The following is a 16,280-nucleotide window of genomic DNA, read 5'->3' on the forward strand; positions in this document are numbered from 1 at the left end:
CAATCCAGCCAAGTGCCAACAGGCCCAGGTCTAAGTGTTACCACAACAAATCAAAGCAGTGGCATTCCTAAAAGAAAAGAAAAAAAAGGAGCAAGACCAACCACCAAAAAGGATGTCCGTGCCTTTATTGGCCGGGTAGGTTACAAATTGGAGGTTCATTTCGAATTTTTCAGAGAAAGCTGGACCCTTAATTGACCAGCTTGTCAATAGTTACCCTATCATCCTCAGTTGGGACATGCAAGCCCAGGAAGCCTCTGTTAACTTTAACACTTTTTAAGAGTCCCTGTACTGGTCATGCTTGAATTTAACAAAGAATTCATCTTGCAGACAGATGCTTAATCCATTGTTCTCAAGGCTGTAATGTTGCAGGTACAGGAGGGAGAAGTGGTCGAGCTGAAAAGTCCATCAAATGGGCCAGGTTTATTCTGTGATATTACCTAACAGGGCAGACATTTAAACTAATCACAGATCACACCCCATTAGTTTGGAAGGCAAGAAATACGGACACCAACCCTTGCATCCTGAGATGGTACTTGGCCCTACAAACATACTCCCTTTGAGTGTAACATCGGACTGGGACCAAACAAATGACTTTTTATCCCATTATCTCCAGGTAGCTAGTGGCCCAGGGGATGAGCGCAATTTGGGAGAAAGAGTGGAGGTGTATGACAAGGTCTGTAATCTGACTTGGTCAAGGAGGAGAAGGAGACCCTTTGCAGCTTGGGGTGGGAGGCCTACAAGGGTGAAAGCCAGAGCTATTCATACCCCAAACAGGAAAGGTGGTAGTTGGGAGGCTCCCGGTTCCTGCCACCTCGTCCCCAAGTACATGTATGTATCTCCACAGGCCACTGTGGATCACCACATACCTCCTGACCACAATGCTGGGCAGTTTATTTTTTCTTTCAGACAACAACTACCTACAACCAAGGTCTGGTCAGTGCGCCCGCAAGACAACATCCCACCACAGCCTCTCAGCCTAATACTCCAGTCATCGGATTGCTGCAGCCAGCAGGAAGCGGGTCAACCACTCGACCAAATGGCAGAATGCCTGTGCAGCTGCCAGGGAGTCTGGGCACCTCAGCGGCAAATGTGTATGCCGTGCTCTGCCGGCTGCAATTGAGCGTCCTAATACAAGCTAGCATGAATTTGCCACAGAGCGAACAAAGAATTTCTAATACTTTCTATGGACTTCGCCGCACCGCGGCCCCCTAACATGAATCAGAACTCGCCAGTGTGCGCCACCATTGTTTCAGCCCCACAAGGAAGAAATGGCTGGGGTTAGACACAGTTTCTGTATTTTGACTAAGGGTGTATCGAATATCATATTTGCTATTCAGCCGAATACTTCAGTAAAGTATTAGTTCGAAGCTGATAATGAAGACAAATAGTTCTTTTACTTAATAAATCATGTTCCAAACTTGAAAAATACACTTTAAATAAAATGAAAGCACCATGTTAAGCATACCTTCACTCATCTGCTCATTTAAAGGACACAATCTAGCAAAGAACAGATAAAATAAAACAGGAATAATATGTATGGAAGGATGTTCTGTATGCAAAACCTGTGCTACTCAAAGTGGTAGGCCTCGCAAATGAAAGTGCTAGGTTGCAATGAGCAAAATGAATCCTGCAATGCACAACTGCCATTGAGAATAAAACGCATTACAATCTCTTGTGACTATCAAGTTAGCCTATTGGAAAGTTAATTTCAAACCTTCCTTCCAACCCACACAAAAATGTAGAACTGGTTTCTGTTTGCTTATGCAAAGCACAAGCCCAGAGTACATGTGAGGTAAGTGGATTTTTAATAAGGGTACTCCATCCAACATACACTAAATATGGGAGGGATCTCTCCCAGAGAGGCAGTCATGGTTAGACCATGGATAATCAAGCTAAGAAGGTCTGACGTGTAATCCCATCTGCCCAAACCCTACAAGCTCGTGGAAGGCACTTGGGCAATCTGTCAATCTCACTACATCTCAATCCACCATCCACTTATCTCACCTCAGTAGAGGATGCAAGACTGACTTTTTCGAGGACCATCACTTTTCAATACTCCATCCCACATCACCTGGAGATACGGTCCTCTCTGTTCTCCAACGCGTTTTCTGTTGGGTCAGGCTGGCCTATATTGTTATTTGAGTGATTGTCCAATAAGCAAGTTCTCCCAAAAGGCCCACATAGATTAGGAAATGCTCTCTGTGTCTTTGGCTGCCTGATGTGTAACTGACTCATCAGCCCTTACTGATGGAGAAAAAGCAACGCACTTGTTGTAAAGTTTCTGCTTTCCAAACATCCTCCTCTCGGACCAATTTCACCAATAGTTCACAGCTCTTTACCCACAGGAACAGATCATGTGCACCTACCACTTGTCCTCACTACTCCTCTCCAATACAAAAACATTTGCACCTCAGACTTCGATTTATTCAGGAATGCTTTCAGAAATTGTTTAATTCAATTACCTTTCTTATTCTGCAATCCATATTTGCCATTCGAAGGTCTTACATTGGAGCCAGATATTAAGTATTCACACAGAGTCTAATAGCATATTTTTTGCCTGAATTTTGCCGAATACTTGCCCTAGGCAGTCCAATTGTGACCCATGTAACTCGTCCCAGGAAGGGAAGCAAGAGTAGAAGAACGAGGGAGGATAGGAAGGGCAGCAGGAAACTGAAAGATGTGGGTTGTTCAGGTGAGGAAGTGGAAGACCAACAGCCCAGAAGGTAGGAGGACAGTGGACTGCAGGCGTTTTAGAGAAAAGTTGAGATATTGATTGGTGCTAGCAAGTGGTACTGTGTTGTGAGTATACGTGTAATGTGGGTGAGTGAGAATATTTAAAGGTCGTGTAGAGAGTGAGTGGAAGGTGATTGAGGGAGTGAAAGAAGAGTGACTGAGCAGAAGGTGGGGTGGAGAAGCAGCGATGAGGAGAAGGGAGAGTAGAAGTTGCTTTGAGGAGGGACAGAAAAAGTAGTAGGGAGTAACATCGGAAGGTGGCGGTAAGAAGTAGAGAGAACAAAAGAGAGGAAGGAAGAGAGGAGAGATGGAGGGCTGAGAGGAGTGGAGAGTAGGAAAGGGAGAGTGGCAGACAGACCGGGAGAGGAAAATTAGGGTGTTAAAGGCAAAAGGCAAAGTGGGCCTTGACTGTCTGAAATGGGCAACCCTACAGTGCTTTAGAACTAAACTTGACTGTAGTTTAGCTCCAGTCTAGAAGACCCAGACGGAGATTAGGAAGAAGACGGAACCACCTTTAGGCCCGGACTATCAGCAAGGCAAAAATTAGACGGTAGGGGTCAATAAGATCTGGAAACTAACATGGGTTCTAGGGACGAATAGGTTAGGAAAGAAACTGCTTCTTACAGACAAGAGAGAAAGACTGCCCTTAGCGTGCTGGCAAATATTTTAATTAAAACCCTTGAACCATCTCTGGGAATTGATCTGTGCTTTAGGCCATCTGTGAAAAAACAGAAACTGACCAACTGTGGTAGCTGGTAAGAATGCTGCAGGTTGGTAGGCCCGATTTCACATACCGTCCAGTGCTTATCCCACAGTGTCACATCAGGCTGACTGATTTACAAGGCCAGCTGCAGCTGGCAGAATTTATCCCTTCCTCTCTCGCTAACAAGATTAGTGCAACTAAGCTCCTGAAGTCATTAACTTTTCATTTACATAACAGGCTTTTCCACACCACAGGTTCGGATACATAGGTTGGGAAAGTACTGTGTAGAGTCAGGCACCTCTGGGCATTCTGTAGGGTCCGTTGGGAGTGTGTAACTTTTGGTCCAAGGCACAGCTGCCTGAAAGGCAAAGGGGTGAAAAGGAAGAATGGTGGCAAATGTGTTGAAGAAAACCGAATGCATTACTGACCCTCCCCCGAAACACAGATGACGGTCCGATGTAGTAGACAGTTGCCATCTAAAGGGCAAAGTGGCAAATATGCTATAAGGGAACTAGGAGAGGATTTGACCTTTGGCCTGCCCCTGACCATTGGTCCATACGTTCTTTTAGACTGGGTGTAACAGCTTTGCATCTGCTCACTCACAGACAGCGACAATGATACCAAGTCTGCCTTTTATACATATAAGACGTTGTGTGTCATTTATACCTTTTGCCACATCATTTGGTGCTTATTTGGGCATAATGAGCATGAATAAACACTGAGTTCCCAGCTGATGGGAATACATCCAATTCTGTACCCAATAAGGAGTCGAACGACTCACAGGAGCAGACTACTTGGGGCAGGACAGTGCTACTGATCTCCCAAAGCCCCCCTACATTGGCCATAAAAATGGAGTAGAGGCAAGCATGCTGGGCATTGTGGCATGAAAAGATGTTTATGAGTAGTATCTAATTAATACACCTAAGTGGCAATGCTAATATAAGTTGGTAAATATATGGGTTGATACATATTGTCGCCATTAACTTATAATTAATACATATATTGGAGCCTGGCTGGCATACCTTTGCCTGTTTCCAGTATACCCAATTAGCACAAGTTAGGGAGAATTCTCATTTCTGTGTTAATTTCCTTTTTCCTTAGAGAACCCCAACTCTTTTGCTGGACTTTAGGACTTAATTTTTATCCTGGAGTGAGTCAGACCTTTTTCGCACTCTCTCATGTATTTTTTTTATCTGATTTGGACTGTGTTTCTGCGATTTTGGGGTCTGACAAACTCCATAGGCATCATCTTTTGTATTGTGACACACAGTACCTTCAGTGCAGTGTCACAGAGAAGTCCTTTGGATTTCTCTTGGGGTTTAAATACATTTTCTTGGGTAAACTACTGTTCCCCAGAGTAGTACATTGAAATTGACTTTACTTACCTATTTTTCCTATGTAAGTCCAGTACAGCCCCATCTTATGTGGAAGTACTGGGGGGTTACCTAGTAGCCCCTTTTCCTACTTACTCATGTAAAAATGTTTATGTTCCCCTCACTACATTTAATGGCTGGTGGCAGTGGTTTAAATTTTCTACCATTGTGCGTTTTTACCGCAGACTGAACTCCTCAGCAGCAGTATTGCACCCGTGGGGGCCCATGTTGTCAAAATGGCCCAGTTTCTTTTCGCCATTTCTTGCTTGTGAGGTATTTCTTGGGTTTTACTCTGCGCGCCAAACCAGGTTTAGTCCCTTGTTCGTTTTGTCTTTGGCAGGCTTCAGTGCTGAAATCCTCCTCTGGCTCCAGCGTGTCTGGCAGGGCAGGAAGCGAGGGAGGTTCCCAAAACTCCCTGTGCTTAATCTCCTTGGTTACAGGAATGCAACCAAAGGTGATTGGCTGGCTGGCTGTCCTTGAAGGACAGCCACCCTGCTGTGCGAGTGACAGCTAGGCTGCGGATGAATGGGCGAAACATGCATAAAAGGCAAAGTTTCTTGGAGAGAAGGCAGAGTCGACCACTGGACAAAACAACCGAAGAAGAAACTGAAGCAAAACTTGCTGCACCATCCTGGACTGTTGGTTTGCCCGGTGAAGCCCTGCTGCAGTGCTGAAGCTCCAAATTTCATATCGACTAGAGATGCCCGGAACGGACGACTTCTTCCATTAGTTTGGTGGGACCAACTGACCCCAAGACGAACTTGACTGCAACCACTCTCCCTGCTGGCTGTACTTCTTCGCTGCTGCTGGAACCGAGTGCCAGGGGACAGGAACACCAGGAACGAGTGCATCGTTTTTAAGCCGGACCCGAGCTGAGGACCCTCCCGAAGCACGGTGACCAAAGCCTGAGCCACATCAACAGAGTGCTGGACCTCAGAAGCAAAGGGAGCCCACAAGGTGTCCAAGAACCACGGTGGTGCTATTTTCTGGTAGCTGAATTCGCGAAGTGCCGCTGATCTGAAGTAAGCCCATTGCTGCTGCTGACCTTCGAACTGCAGTGCAGGAGTCCTCCAAACAACCTCCATCTTGTCCCCACGACTGAGGCCCAGCAACACAGGAACTACAGGAATGCAACTAGAACAGAAGCCAGCTGGATGCTTTTCTTCAGACCCAGGGCACTGTCTCAACTAGGGGTACCTACCTCTTGTTGCCTGTAACTTGCTTGCTCTCACTGGAGACTTGCAGTAGCTGCCTTGTGCAGAGTTGTTTGCATATTTGCTTTTCACAAGCTTTACAGCTTGGGGCCCAACAGTGATTCTTTCCTACAAACTCTCTATATAACACTGTGCAAGACTTTTGTGATATCTTCAAAAAGTGCCTCAGCTCCCATAGACTTTGTTCAATTGACATTGGCTGTCCTGGCTCCCTGCATACTCTTCTGAGCCTTTACCTGTAGTGTTCATATGTCCTTCATAGGTTGTACATTAGTTACTTGTATTGCTGGGAAAGGGTCAACCTATACTTCATTGGGGGATTGTAAAGTACTCACCTGTTCAGATAACTTGTTAACCTTTGTTTCCTTCCCTAATCGTTTCCTTTTTTCCACCGCCTCAGTGTTGCATTAAGTGCTAAAAGTGATATATCAATGTCCACAGTGTCCTAGCAATTGAAGTCACCCCCGGGCGTAGGAAGTGTGTATGTGACATCCCAAAAGGGAATCTACTAAATTAACTGAGAAATGAGGAAGTTTATTTATTGTTGCATATTGCCCTTTCTAAAGAAGGCTTATTTTAAAACTGACTGGTAAATTATTAAATTATTATTTTTTACTAGAAAACCTTGAGTATAAGTGTTATTTGAATGCTTGTCATTGTGAACTTCTATGTTACATATCTACAGCTCACAATTACCCCTCTTGAGATAAGTCTGGCTGCTCAGTCACTAACTTGTTAAGTGCAGACCTATACCAATAATTGGGCATCTATTGCCAAGAGTATAAGGCTGGTGTGGTCTCCCACAGGGTTACAACATACAATCTTGTGTAACAGCACATCAGTACCTAGATTATGCTAGGTCTTGCCAAATTACACCATGCCCACTGAGCAAATCACTGCTCGCTTTCATTATACCCAGTTGGGGCAAAAGGCCTGTTTCCAGAATAGCCATGTAGCACATCAGTGCAAATTTACATCATGCTCACCTTGCACATAAGGACAAAGTTACTCGTCAAAGTGACAACTATACCTCTAGTCCACTGGCCCTTTCCTCCATAGTTCTGGGCGTCCGTTCTATTGAGATGGGACTGAAGCCTTGCTCACAGCAAAGTTCTTCAAATTATAATTGGAGTGCAGAGCTAGCATATGCATGTGGTGCAGGGCCTCGGGGCATGCTGCCTCTACCTCACAGCAACCCCACCCAATCCTTTTATTCCAGCGCCAGCCAGGCTAGCCAACTACATCATAGTAATGAGATGCAGGCGGCAGGAGGGAAAGGGAATTAGGAACTGGAATACAGCAATCACTATGATACATCTTTAGAACTCCTACATCCTCCCCTTTTCTACAGATTTATGGGCGAACACCAAGCTTATGTCTTCCCCAGGTGGGGAAATATTCTAGGCACAATGGGTCTGGAGGACAGCCTGACCAAACCTGGCATCTGCTCTAGAACTAGTGTCCATAATGCATGTAAAAGGCTAAGAAGGAAGCCAAAGTACATGTTTTACTAATCGCCTCCCAAGGGACAGGTCTCTGAAAAGCCACAGCAATGGCCTTTGCTCTGACTGCTTGTGCATGGAGCCACTGAAGGGAAGCCTTGCCCCAAACTCTGTACAATTCTGAGAGGCATCAAACTATCCACCGGGCAACTGATGACAGAGGCTATATTGGCTGGCTGAGCACCGCTGAACGTGATGTGATGCTAACGTCATCCTCCTTTCTAAACTGTTTTGTTCTTTCCTGATAGAACGTAAGGGCCGATTGAAGATCAAGTGTATGGAGAATCTGTTTGGCCTCTGAGTGAAGAGATGGAAGGAACGTAGTAAGGAGCACTTCTTCACTGCTAAGGAAGATACTGCTTTAGGGAGAAAGGAGGGATATACATAACTACCTTATCTCCATATAAGACAGTATAGGGTTCAAATCCTGAATCTCACGTGACAAGTCTAGGGTATGTCGCAGCCACTAAGAAGGCAGTCTTTCCAAGTCTGTTTTCAGCTTGAAGGGTTTGTGTGCTAGTGCTGACAACACTAAATTCAAATCCCAGACTAGTGTTAGGGAGAATTTTCATTTCTGTGCCAATTCCCTTTAACCTTAGAGACCCCCAACTCTTTTGCTGGACTAAGGGCTTTCTAAATAGTACTCCTGAGTGAGTGGGACGTTTTCCTCACTCGTGTTTTCCTGACTATGGATTTTCTATGTTCCATACTGTTTTATGGAGTCTGATAAACTCCATAGACATCTTCTTTTACATTGTGACACATAGCACCTTCTGTGCAGTGCCACTGAGAAGCCCCTTGGAATTCTCTTAATGTTTAACTACATTTTCTCGGGTGAACTACTGTTCCCAAGAATACTAGATGACCCTTGTCTTACTTACCTTTATGTTATGAGTCCAGCACAAACCACCCTATGTGGAGTGCTGGGGGGTTACATAGTAATTCCTTTAACCCATTACTAATTAACATTTTGTTACACTAACTCACTAGAATGGTGGCAGCGTTCTCTTTTTACTTCCTAGAGACATGTATCTACAAGCTGATACCTCAGCTGCCGTTCTGCACCAAAAGGGTGACCATTTTCCCCAAATGGCCCCCATCTTCTTTCTTTGACATTTCCTGTTAGTTTCTTCTAGACTGTTACTCTGTTGTTTGCATCAGGTTTGAGCCCTTTGTGTAGTTTGCCTTTGGCAGGCTACAGCCCTGAAGCCCGCCCAGCCTCCAGTGTGTGTATCAAGGCAGGAAGTGAGGGAGGGTCCCGAAACATCCCTGTCCTTTGTCTCTAGGTGTGCCTAAGTGAAACCAGTTCCTATTGGCCTGCTGGCTGTCCAAGAAGGACAGCTACCCCTGCTGTGTGATTGACAGCCTAGGGCTGTGAATGAATGGGAACTTGCATAGCAAGTGAGGTTTGTGGCACTAAGAGCATATATATCGACCACTGGAGGGCAGAGGATGAGAGAAAACATCAGCAGCACCCACATGGACCGCGAAGTGCCCTGTGAAGTCCTGTAGTTGTGCTAACCTTGTTTTCGAATCAAGAGGGACAGCGGCAAAGGACGACTTCTTCCCTTAGGCTGGTGGGAACAACTAACTTTGAGACAAACTATTTTGGCACAACCCCGACTTGGTGCAACTTTCCAAGGCTGCAGAAGCCCAATATCCTGGCTACCTCGACCACTTTTGAGTGCATTGTCTCCCGAAACCAGAATCCGGTCAGAGAGTCCCCACAACAGAGTCCAAGACTGGGGGATCAGGGAAATTCTAACCAGGGCTTTACGTTCTTCGCTGGCGCAGAGGAAAAGGCGCGTAAACCAAAAAGAGCCTCTGAATCTACGGACCTCCATTGCTGCCGAGTCCCTCTCTCTCTCGAGTGCTGCTGCAGGAGCCCGCCAAACGTTCTCCCTTTTGTCACCACGACCAAGGACGAGGAACAAGGGTCTACTGCAGTGCATCATGAAGGCAACCAGCTGGAACATTTTCTTAATTTTCAAGGTACTGTGAGGCTTGAGGTATTTTATCCCTTTGACATTTGGAGTGCTTCCTACCTTTGGAGTGCTTTTTAACCAAACACGAAGTTGACCTCAACTTACCTGCATTGGCCTTACAGCTTGTGCTTTCTAAAGGTGACTCCTCTTGAGTTGCTGTGATTTCTCTTTTGCACACTGACTATTTAAGAAAAAGTTTCTAAGAAGAAGAGCATTAGGACTATGATTTTGTCCATGCACTTCGGCTGTGCTGGCTCCCTAAAGGCCTCCTTCTGAACCTATTGGCTTTGGCAGTGCGTGTTCCCTTACAGGTCTTAAATGTTGAACCCTTTAATGCTGGGATAATTGACTGCCTGCATTCCTTTCGGAGAATCTCACTCTTCTTATAACCTATCAGTCTGTTCTGATCTAACCCTAACCTTTCCTTCCTGAAAAACTCAATATTGCAAAGATGATACTGACTTCAAATGACATCTCCTCTGGGTGCTGGAATATGGGTAACATAAAACGGAAGTACTCACCTGCTTTGTTTATTTTTTTTAATTGAACCCTAAATTGGAATCAATGTTAAAGCCAACTTATTGCTTTTTAAAACATTTCTTAAATAGCTTTGTGTATAAACACACAATGTATAACTAAGTGTGTACGTGTTTACTTGGATATCTGTATTTAATGGTTTCGTTGCACAGCTCTACAGCTCACATTGCCCCTCTTAGGATATGCCTGGCTGCTCAGTCACACTACCAACTTGTGTAGTAAAGGCCTATATTAAAAGGTGGGTCTAATACCAAGGGGATAAGTCTTGTGTAGTCCCACACCAGTTGGACTGCACTAATTCTTACCTAACAGTTAAAGGGCTCGCACAGGAGAATCAGAATCGTGCTCGATAACAGGATTTGAACTTGAAAAAGCTATAGACTCCAGTGGCCACCAAATAAATGCAACACAAGTTAACTTGAATGCCTGGCTGCTCAGAGTGTGAAATAAAGGCGAAGACCTAGGCTAAGGAGCACCAAAGCAGGCTGAATATTTTGTCTAGGGCCCAGTGGTAGAATCTCACCCACTTGCTCCTGTATTGGTTCCTAGAGGACTCCTTTCTGACAAGATGAATAATGTACATGTTCTCGTATGGGAGACCCAGAATCAGCTCATCAGGAACCAGACTACCAAGCTCAGTTGTTCAGGGGATGGGTGAAAAACCTCCCCTTCATGCTACGATAGAAAATGTGGGGAAATACTGGGAGAAATGTGGGAGCTTGATGAGCCAGAACCCATTAAGTTATGAAAAACAAAATCTTGCAGACCAATTGGGAGTAAACAGAATCAGGGATGACAGCTGGGAAAATTTTAATTTGACGATCACTTTCTGGATGAGCGGAATCCGAGGAAAGTCATATGCCCTTTCTGACCAGGGAATGAGAAGTACATTTCCTAAGAAACTAGCCCCAAGCCCCTTCAGAAGTGAAGCACTAGCACTTGCTGGGGGGACGCAAAATGATCCACCTGAGAGGTTCCCAACTTTGAAACATTTGAGCCCCTGGGTGATGCTCCCACTCATGGGGGTATAGATGTCTTTAGTCAACTTAGTCTGTTTGGCCACCACACTGACCAGACATGCAAGGTGCGCTGTGTTCATAAAAATGTGGCGGCTCAGAGCCGACTCCCAAATCTTGACAGCTAGGGCACAAAGGAGGATATGTTGTGCCCTCCTGGTTGTTGAAGTAGACTATGCAGGTGGTGTTTTATGTTTGAACTAACACCATCTTGTCCAAAATGACAGAAAGAAATGCTTTCAATGCCAGGAAATTGGTGCACAACTACAGAATATGTATCTGGCTCTGCTGATCAGAGGCTGACAATAGGCCATGAGAAAGATCCAGAAAGATGGCACAACACCCACACAGGGGAAGGTTTGTTGTGATAAACTTGTGTCTGGGATCCAAAATCTTAATGGCTCTCAAGAGATGGCCGTCCATCGACCACCAAAGATGACCCCCAGAAGGTGTCCGGGATGCCTGTGCTGGCTGATTGAGGATCGCAAAGCTGTTCCAGTGAACACCCCAAATGCAGCTTGTAAAAGCCTCATCTTGGGTCTGGCCAACTAGACTGCCAGCACGCATGACGGTAGAAACCTCTAACCAATATGCTGAGGTATGCTGCCTAGAGAGGAAGTGTCCAGCGACCTCCGAGTTAGGCCACACTCTACTTACTAGGTGGGAAAAACCATTGCTCGCATTGGTCTCCACAAACATCCAATGAATTGGTTGGTTTGCTTAGTGGTCAAATCCAACGTCTGACCTGCTGAAGGGAGAGATCCGGAGAAGGAACAAGGAATCTGTTGAAGAGAGGAAAGAATGTGGAGTGGTAGAGAGGATAATTTACTGTCAAGAGGAGGTGAGAAAGGGTGAGTGGTGGAGAGAGAGGTCAAAGAAAACCAAGCCAATAAGGTAAAAGAAAAAAAGAAGAAGAGATAGGAGGTGGAATCGGAAGAGGGCCAGAGTATCAGGGCTTAAGCAGTTGAGAGCTTTATCGACCTGAAGCTGGGAGCTAGTGGGGCCCAAACTAAAAGGCTCCTGAACAAGCAGACGTGCGAGAGGCTCGTCTGTTGCGATGGCCTACTTTGATTAGAATGTAGAAGTCCACAAAGACTAAAGTATGCTTGTCATCCAGAAAGCAATAGACTAGCCGTTAGTCAGACAGGATCTGGTGGAATTGTCAACTCCGCCAATGACACTATACAATCTTCTAGTAGTCCGGATACACTGAACGCTAAACCAGGAGCTCCTTTGGAGTATTAGGTCACCACTTCGAATACGGTTTGGTCAACTCCTGAAATACATGTATGCATGTTTAGTCAACCTATGGGGTGTGTGAGTGAGGGGAGGTGGGTGTCACCATTACAAAGAAATTCATATGACTTACAAGTTTCGACCAAATCGTGGATGAAATAACCATGCAGTATTCACCCTGGGGTACCTGACACCAAAAGCTTCAAAGGTAAGCTCAGGTGCCAACAACTCAGAATGGGACCCAAACCTGTAATAGGCTTTCGTATGACTATCATAGAGCAAGAGTGATGATTTCCCTTGGTGGGGAGCTATACTGTCAACATCCTGAAAATCTATGGAAGACCATCAGGGAAGAAATCATCTCCCTCACACTTTGTGACAATGAGCCCTCGGAATGGAGAACTTGTTTGCAGTCTAAATACTGCAAACCTGGAAGCCCAAGGTACAAAAGGTTGTGCACAAAAGCGTGACGTGCTGTATGTCAGACTTCTGGGGTTGCAGCGTCCAGACCGATGGGAGTTGCCACCCGAGCACACAGCAGGTACGTGTGGAGGAAGGATAGCATGAGATGGGCGCAGAACGGCACAGCGCTGTGGGGACAGGCAACCCACCCCCCGAAAGGGATTGGGAGAGGGCCGTGAACAAAATACCAACCTTCCGGGAGCAGCCTTCTCGGCCTTGAATCCACATGGTCGGCCTTTTGTCCACAGCAGTCGGACCCCAAACTGGAGATCTATCAAAGGAAATGGGAGTGGCTTTTTTTGTGATCTCTTCTCTCTACGAACGTTTATTGAACTTTAACCCAGGTTGACTAGTCTACAAGAGACTGGCCCTGAGCCATGCGAACACTTCCTCCACTTATCAGTGTTATTGCCCACACACTGTTTACGGATAAAGATGCTACATTGTTTTTCACTTTTGCTTCTTCTCTACTCTATATAGCACAACATACATATGTTTTGTTACCACACACTTTCCTCGAGTCCTCTGTTGATTTCACCATCACAGCTCTTAGGTTGACATTCCCAGCTTGCAGAATCAGACCAATTAAACAATCTCATTATGTTTCTAGTATGCACAACCCCAGTATTGTCTCGTTTGTACAATTTCAGACTGAAAAATTCAATAACTTCCAAGTTTTACAAAAACCCATGACAAAGGACAACATTCACCATCAATCTCTAATGGGCAGGTTTGGATCACATGTTCATGGCAATGCTGGTGTCTTATCACATGCAGTTACCTGGCACTAAACCGCACCAGAGAACCGTAGAGTAAGAGCCATGCTCCTTCCGGGGCATTCACAGCACATGACGTTACACAGGACCGGGCTACATGAATTCTGATAGGCCCATAGTATAATCTACACACACATTGTTGATACGGCACAGTAATTGAGAGGAGTGATAAATACTTAATGAAAGGTAACTTTCAAATGCCTGTATATAGTCTTTTTTTTTTATTCATCAGTACTATGTATTTGAACAAAATGTGCTTAGTAGTATTAGGGATTTTGAGCACTGTTGTGTAAGAATGTGCAAAGTGAGCTATTAATGAACTGAAAACATGTATTCTACTATAAACATGTGAACTTTTAATTGTTCAGACAATGTTGCTATTTTGTGCTATATTGTACAGTTTTATAGATTTCATTTTCAAATCCAAAAAGAAACGGTGAAAGAAAGAGAAACAGAGACAGAAAAGAAAGTATTGCCTGAATGATAAATTAGCAAGCCCATTATCCAACGAATGCTTCCCAGGCTTCAACAGTACATGTGGCACATTCAATTTAAGAAAAGGTCACAGGTGGCCGCATCATTACCCAAGTGACGAAGCAGTGGCCGACATCTTCAGGCAGCTGCTCATACTTCTCGAGTTCCTTGAGGAAGATGCTGAAATCAGAGAGACACGGGTTAGTGACTAAAGGCGAGGGTCTCGGGGCTCCCTGGCGGAGAGGCCAATGAGGAGCAGAGGGAGCGTGGCCAAAGTGCTCCTGTTCAAAACCCACCACATGCTTTATAGATCCGCTCATGGCAAGATGATATTTTGGATGAAGAGTGCACTGAAAAAGATCTGCTCTGCTTAATGATCTAGTACTATATGTAGGCCAAATAATGTGTATGCATAGTGTTTGTGGTCAAATACTCACAAAAATAGAAACGCAGACTAAGAAAGCAGATAAGGAGAGCCAGGTCTGTATACTGTTCGTTATTCTTCACATGATTGCACTCCTAACTTTACCACTTTCTCATCATGATTGCTCACCTGTGTCTGCCAGGGATATTGCACTGATTCTTGAATGCACAGAAATGCCTTTTTACTTCCAAGTCAGAATGTTTGGAATGCAGTCATTATCCGTAGTTACTGACTGCATTTCAAGCATTCTAATTGGCTGGGAGAAGGTCCATTATGACCTCCACATGCAAATGTAATTTAATAACATAGGATATGTTGATATTTGCGGATGCAATCCCGGTTTCCTTCAGCAGGGCAGCACAAAGTTCTGGCAACCCAACCGCTACACCATTTACCTAAACACACACAGAGTTCTCTGATCACTCAGGGATGGACTCTCAGGGGCACCACCACAAGATAAGTTGCCCTGGTGCTTGTTCTCTGCAAGTCAAGCACATGGTAATAATTACAGCATACAGTTGTCTAGAGCCAAAAAGACCACTCACTTGTTATGGAAGTCGTACAGCTCTTGAATGTTGCCAAAGATGATGTGCTCTTTGTTAAGAATTCCAGCAGGTATTTCTTCAACGCCGCTTGTCATTTCCCATAGGTAGGTCTATAAAAACACAGCAGGGATGCTTAGTATGGCAGTAGGCACAAGACATCAGCACCTTAACCATTCACCAGCACTGCAAGCACTCCCAACACCCACCATTCCCAACTCCCACCAGACTAGGGAATATCCAGGCTCATACAGAGACCGCTGCTGCCGTTAGCCCTTTCCGAGGCCGGCGAGACTAAGTTGCACGCATTAGTTCAAAGGATTCTGCAGAAGATCCAGGTTGGGCGAGAAACTGATGCACAGCCCAGATGTGATGCATTCTGTGAACTGTGGCAATGTCATTCCAACTTGGCCTCGTTCATGCCTGGGAAAACGTAGGTGTCTTGGCCAAACGCCACAGAGAGCTGAACCTTTGTATTCCATTAAAAAAATAAAAGCCATATCATTAACAGTGGGGAGGACATTTGACCTCACTCAGTCAACATTCACAAAACTGGCGAAAGCCTCCCACCCAAACACAAGCTGAACAGAGTTTGCACTGTGGTTTGGCAAATCAAATGCTATTTTACATCCCTTGAGTTTTAACCTTCTTTGCCCCAATTGCCTTGTCCTCGAACACATTTCAAACCTGCATTTATGGGCGCATATAACGCCTTATTTCTCCATTGAATTCCTGTTGCTGTTCTATCAATCTTTGTACCTCTTTATTTACCTGTATATTCCATTTAATTACCTCTCAGTAATGCTCTTTCTGATTGATCCTTCCTCCACAGATCCCCCTCTCCCCTGGACTAGCCCCGCTAGAGTTCTCCGCCATAACTGGCGTTCAGCTGACCCCAAAGCTCTGGTTACACTAGTCAGTACCAAGTGCAGTTCCTCCCATGAGCTAGATCTTTCTCTCAAGTCTCACTCCTTGGAAGTGGCGGCAGACACAGTGGCCCCTCTTAGGTGGAGCCAACTGTGGAGGCGACCTTCCGAGACATGGTTTTCTGACCAACTAATAAAGGTAGCCCGCCTGGCGCTTAGGCAGGCTGAGCAAGGTGGCGCCACACGTATGGCACCACGGAAAGAGCATTCTATAGGCAATGTGCCACTGGCTACTACGCTGCTGTCTTTGAAGCCAAAAGGGCTTTTCTCGAGCAGAAAATAAAAAAAAAGCCCTTAGTAAGCCTGCGCAGCTATTCTCAGTGGTTAGATTGCTGTCGTCAGCCGCCTCTCTCACTACTTCCGTTACCCTGTCACAG

The 16,280-nt window shown here is 45.3% G+C and overlaps 1 protein-coding gene across 6 annotated transcripts in view; it reads right to left on the minus strand.

Annotated features, from left to right (window-relative positions):
- KALRN (kalirin RhoGEF kinase) overlaps nucleotides 1–16,280 on the minus strand; it is a 1,827,638-nt gene that overhangs the window by 558,982 nt on the left and 1,252,376 nt on the right. For all 6 annotated transcript variants that reach the window (XM_069616662.1, XM_069616664.1, XM_069616661.1 and 3 more), the window contains exons 25-26: nucleotides 14,981–15,090; nucleotides 14,122–14,191 (exon numbers count right to left, since the gene is read on the minus strand). In XM_069616662.1, the coding sequence (XP_069472763.1) occupies nucleotides 14,122–14,191; nucleotides 14,981–15,090 (180 nt within the window). The remainder of the gene's footprint in view (nucleotides 1–14,121; nucleotides 14,192–14,980; nucleotides 15,091–16,280) is intronic.

The sequence above is a fragment of the Ambystoma mexicanum genome, chromosome 9 (genome assembly GCF_040938575.1).
Source record: "Ambystoma mexicanum isolate Mex_15411 chromosome 9, UKY_AmexF1_1, whole genome shotgun sequence".
Classification (NCBI taxonomy): Eukaryota; Metazoa; Chordata; class Amphibia; order Caudata; family Ambystomatidae; genus Ambystoma; species Ambystoma mexicanum.